Source organism: Helicoverpa armigera, chromosome 7 (assembly GCF_030705265.1).
Source record: "Helicoverpa armigera isolate CAAS_96S chromosome 7, ASM3070526v1, whole genome shotgun sequence".
NCBI classification, from domain to species: Eukaryota; Metazoa; Arthropoda; class Insecta; order Lepidoptera; family Noctuidae; genus Helicoverpa; species Helicoverpa armigera.
In genome coordinates, this window is record NC_087126.1 from 12,194,204 (window position 1) to 12,214,690 (window position 20,487).

Below are 20,487 nucleotides of genomic sequence, written 5' to 3' on the forward strand. Positions count from 1 at the left end.
CTCCCCGCGCGCCGCGCCTGCCGCCGCGGCGCCGAACGCCACCGCCGGCACGCGCGCGCCGTGCCGCGTCCGCGCCCGCAGCCAGCGTGGCAGCGCCCGCGCACGTAGCGCCAGCCGGCGCCCGCGCGCTCGAAGCTCATCACGTCGTACTCGCTCAGCCTGCGGAACACGAGTGGGGTGAGCGGGGGCGGCGGCGCGCGGGGTGGGGGGTGGGGGCCGGCTACTGACTCGGGCGGCGGGTCGCCGTTGTCGTCGAAGGCGACGCGGCCGCCGTCGGGCGCGCGGAAGCGCACGCGCGCCAGGTGCTGCCGGTAGCGCGACACGTTGAAGGGCAGCATGGCGGCGCACAGGCCGCGTGCGGGCCGCTCGCCGCACGCCGCCCGCCGCATGCTGTGCAGCGCGTGCGCCAGCGAGTACACGCCGCGCACCACCAGCGCCAGCTTCGGCTCCTGCGTGTAGTTGGTCGCCAGGGACTCCATACCTAGTGCGTCAGAGTTTTCTCAAAAAACCGTGACTGTGGTGACTGTGTAGCGTGTAGCCATGACGACTTTGACGAGACGACTCTAATAAAATTGGGAACAAGGAGGAAGAAGGAAGGGACCACTATATCCATCCACTTTCATGACATTCTTTTCTCACAACATGATCCACATTCCTCCGCATCTCGTGCCGTGATAGCCGGTGTCCAAATAGCTTTTCGGGTAACTTATTCTAATATACTCATTCCTTACTGTATCTATTTGCGTTACACCACACATTCTTCTTAATAATGCCTTGGAAGATGGGAAGGTCTTTGGTGTGGGACGCAACCTGCGTCGACACCCTTGCAACTTCCCAGCTTCCCACTATCGCGAGCTGTGTCGGTGCAGCTGCTGCAGCGGAAAACCTCAAACGGCACAAATATGTTAACCTCACCTTCAATTGCATTTTTGAGCCGTTTGGGGTTGAAACCTTGGGACCATGGGGCCCAAGTGCCCACAGACTCTTTCGAGAAATCAGTAAGCGATTAGTGGAGTCCACTCGTGACCAAAAGGCTGGCCTATACTTCGGCCAAAGGATTAAGGATTAAGAATGGATTTTCATCGTGAGCATTGCCATATTAAGCTACGTCTCCGCACCTATTAAGGTGGACTCGGACAATTAATTGAGTCATTCATATGGCATGTACTTTGCTCTCATGCATACACATAAACCTACTCGACAGAATAAATTATAGAATTGACAAGGCGAGGCTGAACCTGTGCAGCGTGGAGTTCCCGCCGGCGCAGCCGCAGAAAGCGAGCAATGGAACTTCTGCTCCCAAAACTCCTGAGAATATTTTAATATAATTAAATAATATTTTAGTTTTAATAAATTAATATAATAATTAGTGGAGTCGCTAGAGCAGGGTTAGTAGCCCTGCTCGGAGGGTAGATGCCTCGTGGTAAGTGGCGAGTGGGCCGGTGATGGCGATGGGCGATCTTTCTTTATCGCACAAGTTGACCACAATTTTTTTTGTTAACTTTATTAAAAAAATCTCAAAAAATAAAACTTGTATGTACGAAGAGTCGTGTGAAGGTGCGTACGGATTGCGCGTACCCTGGTACGCGTACTCAGTTTACGCGTATCCGGAACGCCTAGTCCATACCTGCAGCTACGCGTTCACTCTTGGGGTACGCGTACCGCGCGAGCCAACTCGCAGCGCGAGCCACCGTCAGTCGGTTTTTGGTCGCGCGTCAAAGAGGACGCACGCGGCCGGCTACGCTATATTTGGACGGCAAAATGAATAAACACGGGTGTTCTTCGAGTTTCAATAATGAAAATATTATTAGATTGATTCAACTTTATGAATTTCACCGGGTCTTGTGGGATAGCACACTAACTGATTATCGAAATAACGATTTACGCCAAGATGCATGGAAGGCAATTTCAAATGAACTGAACATTCCAATACAGTCATGGACACATAATTAAAGACCCTGTCGGAATCTTAAATTGCTGCCGCATTTCATCTGTATTTCTTTTTTCTGATTGCTACTGGAACTTTATTTTCTATTTTAAAATATTTAAGAGGGCATTGTGAAATATTAAAACTAAAGACTATCTTCAGTGGTCCTTCGCGACAAGTTTTTTTTCGCTTTATCCGAATCTCGAGCGGTATGAACCATAACGTGGCCTGGCCATATAATTAAAGACACTCCATTTGCTCAGAGGAAGAAATGCAAATTATTAATATTATTGATGGTACTTTTCTATAACAACATTCCCTACACTATAACTAAGCATACTAATGAGTACTAATATTTGGTTTATTTCCTTTTACCTCAATGACAGCACGACATCCCTAAGCGTGCAAGCGGTCAGTTTTGTTTTAAGTCGCTACGGGAATTTTCTTCCATGCTTCATGAAAATCTGTGTAAAATTGATAAATGTTTCATGTATGACTTGTCGCCATTGTGTTTTCTGGCAGATCACCAGTTTTTTTTCTATTAAATTTGCGATGGGCCAAACCAAAACCGTCATAAGTTGCTCGATCAAAGAGTCCTTTTTACTACTCTCACAGTATTTTTCAGAACTTTTCTAATTTGGAAAGCGCTAAGGACCGGTAAATTATGCTTAGCATATAACAAAATGCTATTTCTAAAATATTATAGTACTTGAATTCGCCTATTTTTAATAATATCTTTCTAAAAGATCACCACACCAAGTAGTGGAGAGAAGCCCCACACTATTACTTTTTCGCCTCCTATGTTTGAGAACTTTCTTAGTGTATTTTGGTTCCATCTCATGTTTTGGAGGCGACTAATTTCGATTTTAGAATTATTCGTATCCCTTTGTTTAATGAGAAAAAAAATACATTTTTGAACACTTGTTAACTGCACCTTGCACATTTGATAGAAATAGCCAACTACAGTATGGACACGCGGTGCTTTTTCCAAAAGTAACATCTTCCGATACCCATGCCTTACAGCTTTTCCCGACCCGGTTGTAGTCTAAAAGTTCTGCAGACACAATTGTTGCCCTTTTAGCATCAGATGACTCCCAAAAAAACCAGTACCGAATCATGTAAATGGTTCACTATTTGCCTATAGCACCGCCTTAAAGTCTGTTTGCGGACAAGTTTTCCTTGGGGTCGGTTTTGCGTATTTACAGTATATACATGGCTAGTACGCAAGCGTGTGAAACTAGTCGCGAATAGATTGGAGTTCACTTTTTATACAAAGTCTTCCGATGTATACAGCAGCAGTACGCAAATACTCGCATATATTTTGTAGTGGCCAAAGTAACTTGCTTTGTTCCATAATATACAGTGCTAGTCCGCATGCAAACTAATCGTGTATACATTGGAATAGGCGCGAAAAACTTTACGATTCCAATCTATTCGCGAGCAGTTGCATGCTGCCCTTTTGATTAAAACACGACCTAGCATTTAATGTTAATTTAAATATTAATAATGCTCGTAAATTCATTTTTTTTTTTGTATTTTTTAAACAAGTTGATTTTTTATGGGAAATATAAGTGCAGCCACAAAATTATTTATTGAACACATGATTAAGCTTCCAATTTTACAACATTATTTATACATTGTCATCTAATTTACTAACTCGGCCTCCTTTTTAGTATATTGCCATTTATAACCTTCAATTAAAAAACATTGTATTAAAAATTGAAGTTAGTGACGAAAACGAATCGCTGCAAAACCGACTCCACGTAGTCTTGTCTGCCCTACCCCTAGAGTGCAATTCAAAACCGCGTAGGCGCGGAGGGGCGAGGCGGCCTGCGAGCTGAGCCGCAGGTTGTTTTAACGCTCGCATCGGCTTGCTGACCGGCTCTGCCGGCCAGCCTCAGCCGTGGCGGTGAGCGTGAAAACCATCTGCGACGATAAGCTCGCATGGGACCGCCGGAGCCCCGCGACACCGGAGCCGTGACAGAAGCGATGCTTGCTGCATGTTGCTTGCTTACATTTTAAACGTACTGAGTTAAAAAATTAGAAGCTAATTAAATATATTTTATGGTGTCATTTAATATTATTTTAGAAGTTTACTGTTAGAATGCATGCTACAAATTTAGATGCTAAAAAATAACCATCATGCTGAGTTGTATTTAGAGTGGTTTACTTACAAGATACTAGTGGCTAAGATAGTATTATTTAGATGCTCGACGCTTTATTAATTGTGGCTGACTTAGTAATTTAGAAGGCAACATACATTTTTGGGGGCGAATAATGATATTAAAAAGAAGCCTGTTTAATTAGCATTTTTAATAAACAAACTCAGATTCAAAAGCCTTTTTACCCGACTGCCAAAGAAGGAGGGTAATGTTTTTTATTTAATGCTTTACCTAATATTAATTTTGTATAGTTAAATTTGACCGTGTATAAATTGGAAAGATGCATGTGCACGTCTAAGCTACGAATTATACTCGAGCAGTACGCAAAATTCGTGTATACTTTGAAATCACAAATTAAAAAACAGCATTACAAAATATCAGCGAGCAGTTTCCTATGGATGCGTTTTGGCTATGTACACTTTGTAAATACGCGTCGGTTTTGAGTTGTTCTCAAACCATGCCTTTTTAGTGCCATTGATAAGAAATCTTTAATAATAAATTTATTACCATGTCCTTACTATAGATCAAGTGGTATGAATAAATCCGTATGTCAAAATATAATATTAAAAAGCCTAAAACATTTTACTTACCAGAATTTTTATTCTAGTCTTATTGATAGGACTAAAATGAAAATTTTTAATGAAATAAACCTAAATTATTACCTAGTCGAGTTTTCATAAGTATTTTACTCACTTCTAAAAAAAAGTATGGTAACTATTTGTATCTTTCGTTTTTGTTTCTTAACTGGGCTTTAACTGTCTTTAATTAGCTGACCAGCCAAGTATCAGCTACAAAAGTTAGAGTTCATTTCCCATAGAGCTTTATATCTAAAGTATTAAAGAAAGAAAATATTTTTTGTCCTTAATTTAAAGAACACAATGTAATGTTTGTTTTAATAATGATTAAACTACAGTTTATACCGTGCCTAAGCTCATGTCAGTACCATAACTATTTATTTCACTTCGAGTCGGGGGTGTCTTTAATTATGTGTCCATGACTGTAGGTGAATTAAAAAAAAAGATGACAACTTTATTAGTAACTAATAGAAAAGTTTGTCGGAGTCATGGCGAATGACTGGGGCTCGCGGAGCGCTCTGGATCGATTGACCTCGCGTACAGGTTCGCGGCGGTCCGTACAGGAGCTGTACGCATATCCAATGTACGCGTGGACAGTGTTTCCCAACTACGCGTAATACAGGAACGCGCTATCCGTACGCACCTTGACGTTATACCGAAATTTTCAGGATGGTGGACACTCCATACGCAGCACGATCTTTTTCGGACAAGTTGACCACCATTTTCTAGTTAACTTTATTAAACGAATTTAAAAAAAATGAAACTTGTATGTACAGTCAACTTCAGGTCAGTGGTAACAGTTTTATAGGAAAATCGTACTTATTACTGTTGAGTTAAGGTGCATGACAGTTACCAGTGATGTGCGGTCTACCGTACGAAGATTCATAGTGACGTCATATCGACAATTCCAGGAGTCAAGCATTAAAAAGCGCAGCGGCACCAAAATTTGCGCATTCGAAAAGTTTGTCGGACTCCTCGTAAGGAAGGCACTCAGTCTTTTTGTACGTATCAAAAAAAAATTGTTCGCTGGCCTGGGGACTATATAGTGTATATGTTACAGCCATAGTGATTAAATAGATATTATGATATAATGAGTGGTCATTACATATAATACCCAAATTGACTAGACAATGTGTCAAATTATTCAGTTTATTTGTATATTATTCATAATAGCTGGTCCAAGTTAGCCAAAGAATAAATATGGTATAACCAACTTACTACTTACTAATTCTTAAAAACGACTCAAGTTGTTATCGACTTTTTTTGTGATAAATCATCAAATGACTCCTCCCGCTGTGGATTAGCAACGTGTATTTTAATATACATAATTGTAAATGCAACAAAAACCAAATACATCATAAGGCCACCTTAAACCAGGGATTCCTGGAGTTGTTGTGAGGTTTGAGCGCGAGGTAGTGCGCGTCGAACTCCTTCAGGTAGGGCGAGCGGATGCGCAGTGTGAGCGCGCCCCGAGCCGCCTCCTCCAGCCCCGCCACCACGTCGCGCCGGTCCGCCCAGCCGTCGCTGGCTAGCAGCCGCAGCCGCAGCGCCGGGCGCGCCGCCAGCCCCGCCAGCAGCGCGCGCGCCGTGCGGCCCTCGCACCAGCACACCGCCACGCGCGGCCCGCGCGCCAGCCGCGCCAGCACCGCCAACACCGCGGCCCGCGCCGGCGCCGCCCGCAGCGCCTCCTCGCGCGCCACGCACACGCCGCCGCGCGCCGCCTCCTCGCGGAAGGCCGCCATGCCGCTCTGGCCGTAGCTCTGCGCGGGACAGCAGCTGGCCACGGGCGCGCACGAGCGTCGATGCAGCGCGTGCAGTCGCCAGGTCAGTTATTGCGCGCAGCGGCATCACAACGCGCGGTGCCGGTCGGACGGCACCACGCGGAAGAACGTCGCGAAGCGCGCCCGGTCCGACAGCTCGCGCGCCGTCGCCGAGTACGACACCTGGACAGCCCGGCACCTTGTAACTACGTGAAGCGGTCAGTAAGTACCACGGGTTATGGAAAAATGAGCAAAAGAACATACCATACGGCAGGTGAACCGCTCTATTTTATATTAGCCTAACGCTACAAGTAATTATAAATACTTATGTATAATTTTGTTTAGATAGGTGTTTTTATTGAATATAGGTGAATAAAACTCCGTGATCCCAAGACAAGACATTTAATTTTATCTTCGTTCATAAGCTATACAATTGATGGTAACGAAACCATAGCGCGATGCAGGATTCAAGCAAAAATGTAAAACGCCATCTAGTTGCAAATTACGAACTAATGGTCTCTAAGGATTAAACATACCGCCCACCATGGACAGAATGTCCATTGCTCCCGCCCACCATGACCTAAACCTATTCGATAAATTAGTGGACTGTATTAACTAATGGTAATGATGTTATGTTAAATCATGGTGAAGAAGAACAATCACATTGGTAATGATAACAATCGGCAACAAAATGGTTTCGTATTTACAGTTAAGATTAGTTCAATAAGTTACTTAATAAAAGTTGGTACAAACATAAAACATTTGTTAATTAGTTAAAAAACTTATGACACCTTTGGATAAATAAGATAAGTTCAACAAAATAAAACGATCCGATACATCAAACAAAATAGCAATAGTTAACTTGCTTCACTTTAAAAAAACATAAGTAACAAGAACAATGTTATATTATTTCACTTAGCCACAGGTAATACACAGATTTTAGTTACTGGTCGTTTAATACACACATTTTTGGATTTAAGAGTGACTACTCGTGTAATGTTGTCCAAACCCGGATGTTTCGCTATAACGACTGTTTTCAAAATTTTGTTATGAAGATAAGAATCGCCATATGTAAAAGTGTACAGTTGATATAAATGGTATTGAACTGTGTGGATGGGTCTTTACTTATTTGAATTGGTCCGGTACAATCATCATCGCTTCGATAAGATGTTCTAATTGAGTTCACTCTTGTTGGAGGTAGTTATTAGCTCATCTGAATAGCATGCCTTACAAACTGCGTTTTTGACCACCTGTTTACTCTCGTCTTCAGCATCGAGAACCCAGTTTTAACTTTACAGGCAAGATAATTTAAGCTGTGGTCTACCGTGTAAAGTCTTAAGGTAGGTTTCAACAGTGATTAATTCATTAAAATGAATGCCGGTAGGTAAAATGACAAAGTTTATAACATCACTTTAAAGTGTCATCTGTTTTATTTCGTTTCAGTTTAGTGTTCTTCGTCTAATATTCTATATTTCTTGCAGATAGCTCATTTCTTGACACTGTTTTAGACATAATATTGATTCATTCCACTCTGCTCTAATAAACCCAGCAGGAAAATTATGATTATGTTTGTATTTTACTTTACTTCTTATAAATCTCTTACAATAAGCCATGTTTCTAAATAACTCACGAAGAGAACTTGACCCACAACTCAAAATAGCAGCTTCTTGTTAACATGGTAAGTGTTTGTGTCTCCTTCTAGTTCTGTCTCCGGTAGTTTCTTATCATAGTTAATAACAGCATCTTTCAACCAAGGCGGCTCTAATTTCTTCAGCAGAATATTTGTTAGTTTTGAAGTACTACTTCCTCGTGAAGCACAATTTGCAGGCGTAAATACTTGCTTGATTGATGTTACGTTAGTTTTAAATGTTAACCGATGAACCCAAACGTTTCTCAAATTATGTACAACCCGCAGATAGACAGCGGCAACGTATGGTGCACTGGGCGCGTTACTGTGTCCATGGAAATCTACGATAGGGTTCCTCCTGCCATTATTACAGCGTGGAAATTTAAATCTGGTAAGTCCTGCTAATTCTTCAAGGTAAGTACTCCATTTCTTTAATGACATATGTGGTAGTTTTTCATTCAATTCTTTTTCCGTCAGCCAACGCTTTTGCATGATAATTTTAGCTGGTATATAAGTTTTAAATAGCCATCTCATTGGTTTATATGATCTCACTATATCATAGATAGTATTTCTTTTCATTGCAGGTTCACTAATTGATAATAACTGCACAGAATTCTCAACATCATTGGTTCGTCGATTGCAGGTAAGTTCAGGTATTTTGATTATTTCATTTTGTTTCACTTCTATATTGCTAATTATTGCTTTATTATTCTTGCTTGTTTTCTTACGTTGTTGCTTGTTATTGCTTGAACACTTCTGTGATTCCAAGCTTCCCTTGCTTAGCAGTGTTATTACTTCTGTAGATAATTGTTTTTTATCTGGCTGATAGTTTTCAGATTCACGTTCATCCATTTGTTCAATATAGACATCGTTAGTGCAAATATTAGTATGCAGCGTTATGATAGCATTGCTCTTGTGAGCAAAATTGGTTCCACTATCACCCCCCACTTCGCCAGATATAATCCATCCAAGCTTTGTTTCTTGTGCTATTGGCGTCCCCGGGGGACCTTTGATTAAACCCTCACAGATAATCTTACTATATACAATTGCGCCTAGTAATACGTCAATTGTATTTGGTACGTTGAAGTGTGGGTCTGCTAATTTCATAATTGGTAAATTAGGCCATGCTTTGTTAGTTATTTTCCTTTCAGGTAAAACTGAGGTTAATTTGCTCAGTACATATGCTTTGACATTAACGGTAAAACCAGGATCTTGAAGAGATTGTAATTTCACATAAACCAAATGTTTAGATTTAAGAGCTATGTTGTTCTCACCTCCCACTCCTTGTATAACGCTGTTGCAATTAAATCGTTTCAGGCCCAGCTGTCGAACTGCTGCCTCGGTGATGAACGATGCCTGCGATCCCTGGTCTACCAGACATCTCAGCGTTATGATACTTCCTGTAGTTGTTACCGCCTTAGCTAAAGCTGTTGGTAAAATGGCCTCGTTGTTAGTGTTAGCAAAGCAACTTGTTACGTTGCTTACCTCGGACTGGTCTTGGGGTGTCGCCGCCGTTACCACTTTGTACGGTGCACGTACATGAATTTTTAAAAATACACTTATTGCAATAAATAAGTTAGCTAGTAGGCTCGTGCATTTGCACTTTGGACGCAACCTACATTTGGCAGTGCATTGACACCAACATATTGCATTCTTCGAGGTAAATTATGTATCGTAATTTTTTTATATTTTAGTGTTCAATTAGACGTGGTTTGAATCGGACAACTTGCATTTTTATTTAGATTCATCCCGTCGGGCATTCAGTGACATCATTTTGCATTCCATACTGACATTCCACATTTAAGTGACAATTTGCACTACATTTGCATTGACAATACTTATGTAAGGGAGCCCCCTTACACACTTCATTGCTACTATCAACTGCCTGGTCGGTTTCGTTTTCAGTTGAATGATAATTGGTCCCAGAATGCAGCAACGAATGGTGTTTCTTTGTACAAACTTTGCATCTGGTTGGTAAGCGACACGATGAAACGGAGTGATGTGGGCCTAAACAGTTAAAACATAATCCCGAAGTCTGGACAAAATTACGTCGAGCTGTCAACTCTAAAGAAGCAAACTTATTACAGTTACCGATCTTATGATCATGGTTTGAACAATGAATGACGAAGCTTTACTCTCTTTAACATTATTTACAACATGGTGTGACCGTGGTGAAGTTAGTTTGATTGTTTTATTTGTACATAGAAACTCAAGAGACCTAAACCTATGCTCTACAAACTCTAAAATTGTTTTAATGTGGGCAACTCATTATCCAAACTACAAACTTTAGCTTCCCATTGTTTGCGGGACTCTTGGTCTAGTTTCGAACTCAAAATGTAAATAACAATGAGATCCCAATGCTCGATATTAATGCCTTCATTTGTTAAAGCGTTCATACATTCGTTAGTTGTATCGTAGAGCTCCTTAAGACAGTTAGATGATTCAGTACTAATTTGTTTCTGGCTGAAAAATCTCTTTAGGATAGAATCTGTAATAAACTTTTTGTTATTAAATCTATGTACTAAAATATTCCAACAAGTCACATAGTTATCGTTGGTAACAGGTAAGTGCCGTAACAGTTGTTCTGCTTCGCCGGTAAGATAGCTTTTAAGGTAGTGTAGCTTCTGTACGTTATCTAATGAGTGGTTGTTGTGTATGAGTGACTGAAAGAGATCTCTAAATGTTGTCCACTGAGAATAGTGCCCGGAGAAGGAAGGTATGGCTATTCTAGGTAGTTTTACGCCACTCTGACTCTGTTTTCCATACTCGTCACAATCATCAGTAACTGCATTTTTATTTGGAGTGACCTTTCTTAAACTTTCCTTTAATATTGTTTTATATTCCGTGTATAAATCTTCCGTTTGGTTACATATGTCACTCAAATGATATGCAGATTTCTCATATTCCTCTCTTTTGTACTCTGTAATCAGCTTGCGATCTATTTCTTCAAATGTTAACCACTGTTTCTCTAAGATTTCAATTCGTGTTTCTACGTAACTAACAGTGATCCGCTCTTTAGGAGACTTCTTGAAATTTTGGTAAGCTCTCTCAATCTTTTTATATGTTTCCACTTGTAATCGGGTCCACGAATCCATATTTCTATTAGTTTTTCTATGTCCAAAATTTTGATATTTTTTCTAAGTCCAGTTTTTTGTCCAAAATGTTGAGAATTTTTCTAAGTGTTTGGAAAAATAGGACTTAGCCGAATTTGGGCATGGATTCCCCGTCTGATCACAGTTTGAAATTTTACAAGTCTAAATTCGAGCTAATTCTTCTAAGTCAATACTTCACTATAGCCAATCTTGATTCACAACTACTATTACAGTACTCACAGTTTGTCCAGGTTACCGCACTCACACATATACACTCACTGTTCATTTAGTCCGACTTCACCGATAGGGCGCCACTTTCGCGTATTACTTTTTAGGTACATTGGTCACGTTATATCCGGCTAGATTGACCATGAATAAAACTCCGTGATCCCAAGACAAGACATTTAATTTTATCTTCGTTTATAAGCTATACAATTGATGGTAACGAAACCATAGCGCGATGCAGGATTCAAGCAAAAATGTAAAACGCCATCTAGTTGCAAATTACGAACTAATGGTCTCTAAGGATTAAACAATAGGAATATTGTGATTAGGTGGGAATCATTAGATTTACCGCAGCATTTGATTGTAGGCAGGTACCTGCGGAATGGAGAACAGCTGCAGCAAGTTCTGCACCTGCACGGCGGCGGCGCTGGCGCCCGGGCCCAGCACGGCCAGCAGCGGCGCGTCGTCCGCCGGCCGCGCCTCCGCGCGCATGCGCGGCGGCGGCTGTAACAGAGCGCACACTACAGCACATACACTCGTGACGAGCCGTGACAGGCGACGTGCTCGAGTGCTGACAGGCGCAAGCGTGCCGGCTGAGGCGCTGAGCGCTCTCGCTGTCTGTCACCTCACTCTTGGCGACTACACGGTGAAACACTTTTCAATTTATTAATTTTTAGGGTTCTGTATACAACTATAGGAGCCCGTATAGTCTCCATCCGTGTGGTCGCGGTTAATCTCAGTGACCGTTTGCACTAGAAAGCTGAAGCTTGGTATATGCACATGCTTATCAATCGCTGGAACCTGCCTGATGGACCCTGATGGAACTTAATGTATTACTGTAACTATGTAATGTAAACTTAAAGTGGGGAGTGATTTTGGAACATTATGTTCGTGTGTTCTGGGAAATACCTACACTTTTTATATTAAACTCGCTCTAAATTATTATTTGAGTGTTGAGATATATTTATTTTCCCATAAAAATTATAAATTCACTTACATGAGAAATCTTAGAATTAATTTACAAAAACGTTTTTGGTTGCGCACAGTCAATAACATTTTTTTTTTTTTACCATTGAAATGAAATGAAATTTATTTATTTGCCAGAATATAGGTACAATATGATGGTCGATACAATAAAAAAAAATATGGTCCCACTATATTCGACTTATAATTAGTCATGCAAATATTTCAAGATCTATAATCTTATAGCTAAAAAAGTACCTACAATAATTTTACATTAAAACTATTTCTCCTCTAGGTACTCTTTGACTGTATAAAAACATTTATCAATAAGCCAATTTCTGAGGGACCTCTTTTTATTCATTGGTAGGTCTTTAATGCGAGATGGTAGCTTATTGTATATTCGAATGCACATTGCGTAACAATTTCTACGGTATAATTCGCTTCTCATAAATGGTAAATTTAATTTCTTTGGGAATCTACAGTTAAATGTGCAATCATCACCAAGTTTCTTAAACATATCTTCATACAATTTTGTAAATTTGCAAACTTCCTCTATATAAATGCATGCAAGTGTTAGAATTTTTAGCTGTTTGAAAAGCGGTTTGCATGATGTTAAATTATCCACATTACAAATAGCTCGAATACACCGTTTTGTGAGACAAAAACTCTGCCAACATGCACCGAGTTTCCCCATATTAAAATGCCATATCTTAATACTGACGCGACATATGCGTGGTAGGCTTGCATAGTCGCCTGTTTTGTGGAAACATTACCTAACCGCCATAAAGCATATGCAAATCTGTCGATTTTTCCGCACACTTTTTCCACATGACCGCTCCACGAACATCGTTCATCGAGAACTATTCCTAGAAAGGTGGTTTTGTCCGTTTTATTTAATGATTTGTTATTTAGTTTTAAGTTTAGGCTCGTTTTAGTTGCATCTTTATTGTAAAATTGTATGTAATTTGTTTTGTCTACATTAGGTTTTAAATTATTATTTTCCATCCACTTGGCTATTTCATTTATTGTACAGTTGATTTCATCCTCATAATTTTTCTCTAATTTTACTCATAATTTTTCTCTAATTTTACTTAACTACCGCAAAAAATTAAATAATACTTAAAATCAAGAAACTGTAGGGTAGACGATAAACAAACATACAAAGAATACGAGCAACTGGAAGTGGCATTTTACTAAGGTGCGCTCAGTTTTCTAAAAATGTGCAATTTTAAGTGTTTATTTGCATTTAGTTTTCTTAACATAAATCACGAAAGGAAGATTTTTCATAACCTCCCTGTAAACAACAAACACAAAGATCAGTAATAATAAATAATGAATCAGTGGCGGCGCAGCATCGGGTGGCGCCCGGAGTCAAATCACGGACTTATCTTGTAAAGCTAAAAACGCGTTTTTAACGATATTATTTATTTTTTTAAAATTATGTTTTACGATACAACACTCCTGCCTTCCCCACCTCATGTGGTGGTTAAAGTCGGAGAAAATTCTTCCGCACCCCCGGCAGGTATTGGCGGGCCGGATGTTTGAAGGCGGGCCCCGTCACCCTCTGTGGCCGTCACCCAGCGGCCACCGTGGACACAACTAAGAGAGGCGCGTGCAACACCACGCCACCGTCTCGAGGCCGCTAGTCTGTCACCCGCAAGCCGCGCCCTATGGTGGCCAGAGATCGGTCTACTGCAGGCGGGGAGAGTGGTAATAGCTCCGCTCTTGCTTTCCGCCGTCTCCTTTGCAACCATCACATCCTCGCAAAAGGAGGCGACGGCGTTCCACCCTTCTTCGCTGCCGATCATGCAGGACACGACGGCCGGCAGCGAAAGTTTACCTCCGCAAGGTCGCGGCGCTGCGTTGCCCATGCTGGGCATTGCTGGGCACTCCACCAGCGTCCCTTGTTTACCTATTGAGAGATTGTGAATAGAAGTGCTTAAAGCAGTTGAATTGAAAGCAGCTGAATAAATGTTTCGAAATAATTGATGGCGCTTTTTTGGTAGGTTTTATATTTAAAACCTGTGACAGATCACTGCAAACTTATTTTAAAGCGAGCCCGAACATTTTAAGATTTTGGGACACATTAATATAAATATATATTAATATAATACATAAAAAGTCGTGGTGGCCTAGTGGGTAAAGGACCAACCTCTCAAGTATGAGGGCGCGGGTTCGATCCCAGGTCAGGCAAGTACCAATGCAACTTTTCTAAGTTTGTATGTACTTTCTAAGTATACCTTAGACACCATTGACTGTGTTTCGGATGGCACGTTAAACTGTAGGTCCTGGCTGTCATTGAACATCCTTGGCAGTCGTTACGGGTAGTCAGAAGCCAGTAAGTCTGACACCAGTCTAACCAAGGGGTATCGGGTTGCCCGGGTAACTGGGTTGAGGAGGTCAGATAGGCAGTCGCTTCTTGTAAAGCACTGGTACTCAGCTGAATCCGGTTAGACTGGAAGCCGACCCCAACATGATTGGGAAAAAGGCTCGGAGGATGATGGACACATTAATATAAAACTTGTAACAAAAAAACTACCTACTGTGAAGTGAAGAAGCTGCAAGCGTAGAAAGCGCGAAAAATTTTGAGTTTTGATAGAAGTGCCTAAAGAAACAGCTTATAAAAAAACACCGTAAATTGAATCTTTTTCAGGAATCTCACATCAAACTCAGTAAAGCACAAATAAAATAAACTGTGACTAAAGCACACGCCAGTTTTTTTGGTTACTTCGGTGCTTCCATTGATTGAGAATAGGGGAGAATGAGTTAATAATCCATTGATTGAAAATTTGCCTAGATACTTATTTATTATTTTTATTTCTTCCTTTCATGACTTATAATAAATAAATCTGTGCAAATAATAACGGCTCTCCGCGTACGAAGTCGCATGCGACCGCTAATGTGTTATATAGTCCACCAGTACAACCCCTTCTGAACGGTCTATAGAGTGTACCAATTTAAATGCCTTGGACATTGGGTCACCGATGATTTAAAAGATGATGCTGATATGGAGAGGGAACGCAGATCATTGTCAGTTCGGGCGAATATGTTGGCCCGCAGATTCTCCCGTTGTACAGACGCAGTTAAAATTACATTATTTAAAGCGTACCTATTGTACATCACTGTACACGGAAGCTCTGTGGGCTAACTATACTCGGAGAACATACAATGCTCTGCGGGTTCATTTTAATAACGCGTTCAGGGCGCTGTTGCGGCTTCCACGTTTCTGTAGCGCATCAGCAATGTTTGCTGTTGCGCACACAGATGGCTTTGCAGCAATATGGCGTAAGAAGACCGCATCCTTCATCAGTCGGTTGCGTGGAAGTCGCCACAGCATCTTGAGTGCTATAGCCAGTAGACACGACTGCCCGCTTATGTGGAAATTAGTGCAGAGGACTAAGTCCCTGCTTACTATTGTGCATTCATTATAATTATATTCATTATATTGTTTCTGTACCTAACCACAGATGACCTAACTACTGTATGGATCTCAGTTATCTGAATAAATAAAAAAAAATATTATTAAAATAGTAATTGCTTAATAACATTTAATTAGTTAAGTTAAAAATAAGTATCAGGAAAAGTCATAACGTTTTGGAAACGTATGGCCACACGTTAGATGTAGTTCAGGAAACAGATTTCAGTACCCTTCCTGTCCTGCAACGTGAGGAGGCATTACAGCTGAGACTGACGGTTATACCTGGTCCACAGGCTTGTGTTGTGATGTGTTCCTGCAGGCGCTACTGACCGGAGAGCAAGCGGAGGGCGCGGCGGGCGCGTCGGGCGGCGCGATGGCCTCGCGGAGCAGGTGGATCGTCTGGCGCAGCGCGGTTGCGGGCGCCCAGCACGAGTCGCGCAGCTCGGCGCCCAGATGCAGGCGCGGCAGCAGCGCCGCGTCCGCGTTGATGCTCTGCAGCGCCAGCAGCGTCGCCTCCACGCGCTGGATGCCGTAGTGCTCGCGCACCGGGCCGCACGGGGCGCCCGCCGCCGCCGGCGCGCCGTGCACCGCGAACAGCGCGCCGAAGCGCACGCCGCCCGGCACCACGGCGCGCCGCCCGCCCGCCAGCGCCAGCCGCGCCGCCAGCGCCAGCACGCACGCCGCCGCCAGCGCGCGCATGCCGCTCCGCTCTGCCGCGAGCGCCGCGCACGCCGCGCCATCCTCAGTTCGCTTGTGTGTTCAGCTATGAACTTAGTCAAATATGAATGCACTTCAATATTAAAAAAAAAACATAAAATATTTCTGGAAATATCACAGTATTTGTTGGCAAAGTTTCACAAGTATATGTACGGTAATTGCATGGTGAAATATTGTGAAGTGTGTGCGAATAGTGTGAGAAACGGGGTAAGTGTTTGCAAATACTTTACGTAGTGAAGGCTGGACAGTTGATGTTTTACTTTGCAATGCTGACCATGCCCGTTTTGTTCTCAGCTTAAGGAAACGCCCTTATTGTCCGGCTGCGTTGATAGAGAGATAAAAGGGCACTTCGATTCGAAGTAATACTCACAAACAGAGCATCATTTTCGACACGGTCTTCAACTGGCTAGCTAGCCTAGCGGCATTGCCTCGGACAGCCGAACTCAAGCCTCGAGTTCGAATCTCAGTTGGGGATACTTATTTTTAATGTATTCCTTTTTTCTTTTTTGTTTCTTGGTGGTGGCCACTTTAGTTTAATTTGTGAAATCGTTAGTATATTGCTATTATTGTTTTATTTACTTTTTTGTGTTTAGTTTTAGTTCATGTAAGTTAAATAATTCTGTTATAAGTCAAAATTTCCTGATTGGTCACCATTTTTATTGTATTAAAGGAAATGTGTTAAATCTCCGGTAGAACTTTTCTTTATCTTCCAACATCCAGCCACATAGAACCCTGGTCATTACAAGATTTTTAACCTCGTTTAGGTTTAAAGAATTTATTCTCATAAGAACAATTATAGTTCACTTAAAATGAGATACAAAATAGTTCATATCAAAATAATTTAGATGTCCGCATCTGGCGCGTTAATCACGTCATCGGTTACAAATATGTTTTCTTAATTTAGATTTAAATATATTAATACTTTCACACTTCTTTATTTCTTCCGGTAAATCATTGAACAGTCGTGCTCCTTCAAATAGTATTGTTGTTTTGCCGTAGTTAGTTCGTGCTCTTGCAGTCATTAGTTGAAACTTGTTTTTGCTTCTGGTATTGTATGTTGTTGTCTTTTTACGTATTTGAATGTTTGATTGTGTAGAATTAGTGATAATTTTTTTATAAGAATGCAGGTGTAGAATGTGTAGGTAAAGTTGTTTCAGATTTAGTAGGTTTGTTTTTTCGTAAAGTTTTGTTGTTGGGTATAGATAGTGAAAATGAAATAGTATTTTGATGATTTTATTTTGAAGTCTTTGTAGTGATTTTAGATTTGATTTAGTGGCTGATCCACATATTTCGATTAAGTATTCCAAGTTGGATTTTACTAGAGAGTTATATATAATGTGTCGTACTTTCTTTGGTATACAGTTTCTAATATTTCTTAATACTCCTAATAGTGACGTTAATTTTGTTTTGACATGGTCTATGTGCAATTTCCACGAAAGTTTGTCATCTACCCACAACCCGAGGTATTTTTCGTGACTGGATTGTGATTCATTTTTAAACTGACTTTTCAAATAAATGCACTTTAATAGGTACTTCTTTTTAATTTGATACTCATATGTGCGCGCCATCTTAATTTTTTGCATTTAGTAATTTCCTCGATGAGGTGGGATGAAAAGTTACGTGTTGCACTCGAGTTCAAAGATTTTTCACCTTGTGCTCTTTTGATTCCCGCGATTTGATTTTTGGTTGAAATTGAGCCCGCGGTTAAAAAGCAACTTTGCACTCTTGTATAACAAATAACTATTTCATCCCACCATCTCGGAAAGAGTAGTTTTACCCTTTGATATCTGAGCGCAAAAGTCGTTTTTATCCTCTAGAGCGGCAAAGTGATTTGAATTTAGAACATCGTGTGCAATACTCCATTTGTGACAATCTTGATAAGACTTTTCAAACAAATACATATTAAACAAATAAAATACTGCTTAAAATAATTATTCAATTTATTAAGTAATTTTTATTATTGTTTTTACATAGATTTTTAACCTCGTTTCATTTTTAAACTGCGTTTTCAAGTAAATGAACTTTAATACGTACTTCTATTTAATTTGATACTCATATGTGCGCGCCATTTTGTTTTTAAATTTCCTCGATGAGGTGGGATGAAAAGTTACGTGTTGCACTCGAGTGCAAAGATTTTTCACCTTGTGCTCTTTTGATTCCCTCGCTATCGCTCAGGATTCTAATTATTGAAACGCTCGCTACGCTCGTGTTTCAATTTTAGAATCCTTCGCTACTCGGTCATCAAAATTGAGCCCGCGGTTAAAAAGCAACTTTGCACTCTTGTATAACAAATAACTATTTCATCCCACCATCTCGGAAAGAGTAGTTTTACCCTTTGATACCTGAGCGCAAAAGTCGTTTTTATCCCCTAGAGCGGCAAAGTGATTTGAATTTAGAACATCGTGTGCAATACTCCATTTGTGACAATCTTGATAAGACTTTTCAAACAAATACATATTAAACAAATAAAAATTAAAAATTTTGAAAAAACCCCCGACGGTAAAAATCTTATTGAAAAATAATAAAATAACTCAAAACCCCCGACTTAACCCAATTATATAGGAATATCCGTCGGGGGCTGCCATTAACCCAGCTAAAGGATTTCTAGTGTCGTGAATACAATTATTAAAGAATTGTAGATGTTTAACGATGACATAAAATACACTCAATTCATTGTTGAAATTTCATATAGAAAAGGCAGCCCCCGACGGTTATTCCTATATAATTGGGTTAAGTCGGGGGTTTTGAGTTATTTTATTATTTTTCAATAAGATTTTTACCGTCGGGGGTTTTTTCAAAATTTTTAATTTTGCTTAATTTTATTTCAGACTTTTTAGAGAGCATATACGAATTATAGTCTATATAATAACGTTATTGCAATATTATTTTGCACAGATATTGTAGCGCCCTCTAGTGAGTTACAGGCGTAATTTTTATTATTTGGGAACATGCATTAAGCACGTACACATTGCTGATGAAAACAGAATTGTAATCGGACGTTTTGATTATATTGCAACATTGTTTGGCACTAATATTGTGGCGCCCCCTAGTGAGTAATAGCCATGACACCTATCTAAGAACATGAACTCATCGAACACAAAACTGGTATTGAAAACCGCATCAAAATCGGATCATTAGTTTAGAAGGTAGGTGGGAACATTACTTTGCTCTTTTGCACTAATATTGTGGCGCCCCCTATTGAGTTACAGCCATGACACCTATCTAAGAACATGAACTCATTGAACACAAAAACGTTATTGAAAACCGCATCAAAATCGGATCATTAGTTTAGAAGGTACGTGGGAACATTACTTTGCTGTTTGGACTAATATTGTGGCGCCCCCTAGTGAGTTACAGCCATGACACCTGTCTAAGAACATGAACTGATCAAACACAAACCCTTTATTGAAAACCGAATCAAAATCAGATCATTAGTTTAGAAGATATGTGGGAACATTACTTTGCACAAACGCACACACAAACACACAAACGCACATCTCTCACCCTAAACGCATATACCTGCTCCGTTCCGTCGTGGGTAAAAATACTCCTTAAAGTAATTATTCAATTAATTAAGTATTTTTAATTATTGTTTTTACACAGATTTTTAACGTAGTTTCATTTTTAAAGTGAGTTTTCAAATATATGAACTTTAATAGGTACATCTTTTTAATTTGATACTCGTATGTGCGCGCCATTTTGTTTTTTTGCATTTAGTAATTTCCTCGATGAGGTGGGATGAAAAGTTCCGTGTTGCACTCGAGTGCAAAGATTTTTCACCTTGTGCTCTTTTGATTCCCTCGCTATCGCTCAGGATTCTAATAATTGGATTCTAATTATAGGATTCTAATTATTATTACGCTCGTGTTTCAATTTTAGAATCCTTCGCTTGCTCGGTCATCAAAATTGAGCCCGCGGTTAAAAAGCAACTTTGCACTCTTGTATAACAAATAACTATTTCATCCTACCATCTCGGAAAGAGTAGTTTTACCCTTTGATATCTGAGCGCAAAAGCCGTTTT

General features: G+C 40.5%; 1 protein-coding gene across 1 annotated transcript; it reads right to left on the bottom strand.

The window, feature by feature from the left end:
- Window positions 1-98: 98 nt before the first annotated feature.
- LOC110383543 (metabotropic glutamate receptor 1) lies at window positions 99-16,406 on the bottom strand (the record flags this gene model as incomplete). The annotated part of the gene is made up of 5 exons (XM_064035646.1): window positions 99-481; window positions 1,239-1,308; window positions 6,032-6,424; window positions 11,744-11,872; window positions 16,032-16,406. Coding segments are annotated over 5 exons (1,350 nt in total), but the record flags the coding sequence as incomplete, so codon positions are not given.
- Window positions 16,407-20,487: the final 4,081 nt, after the last annotated feature.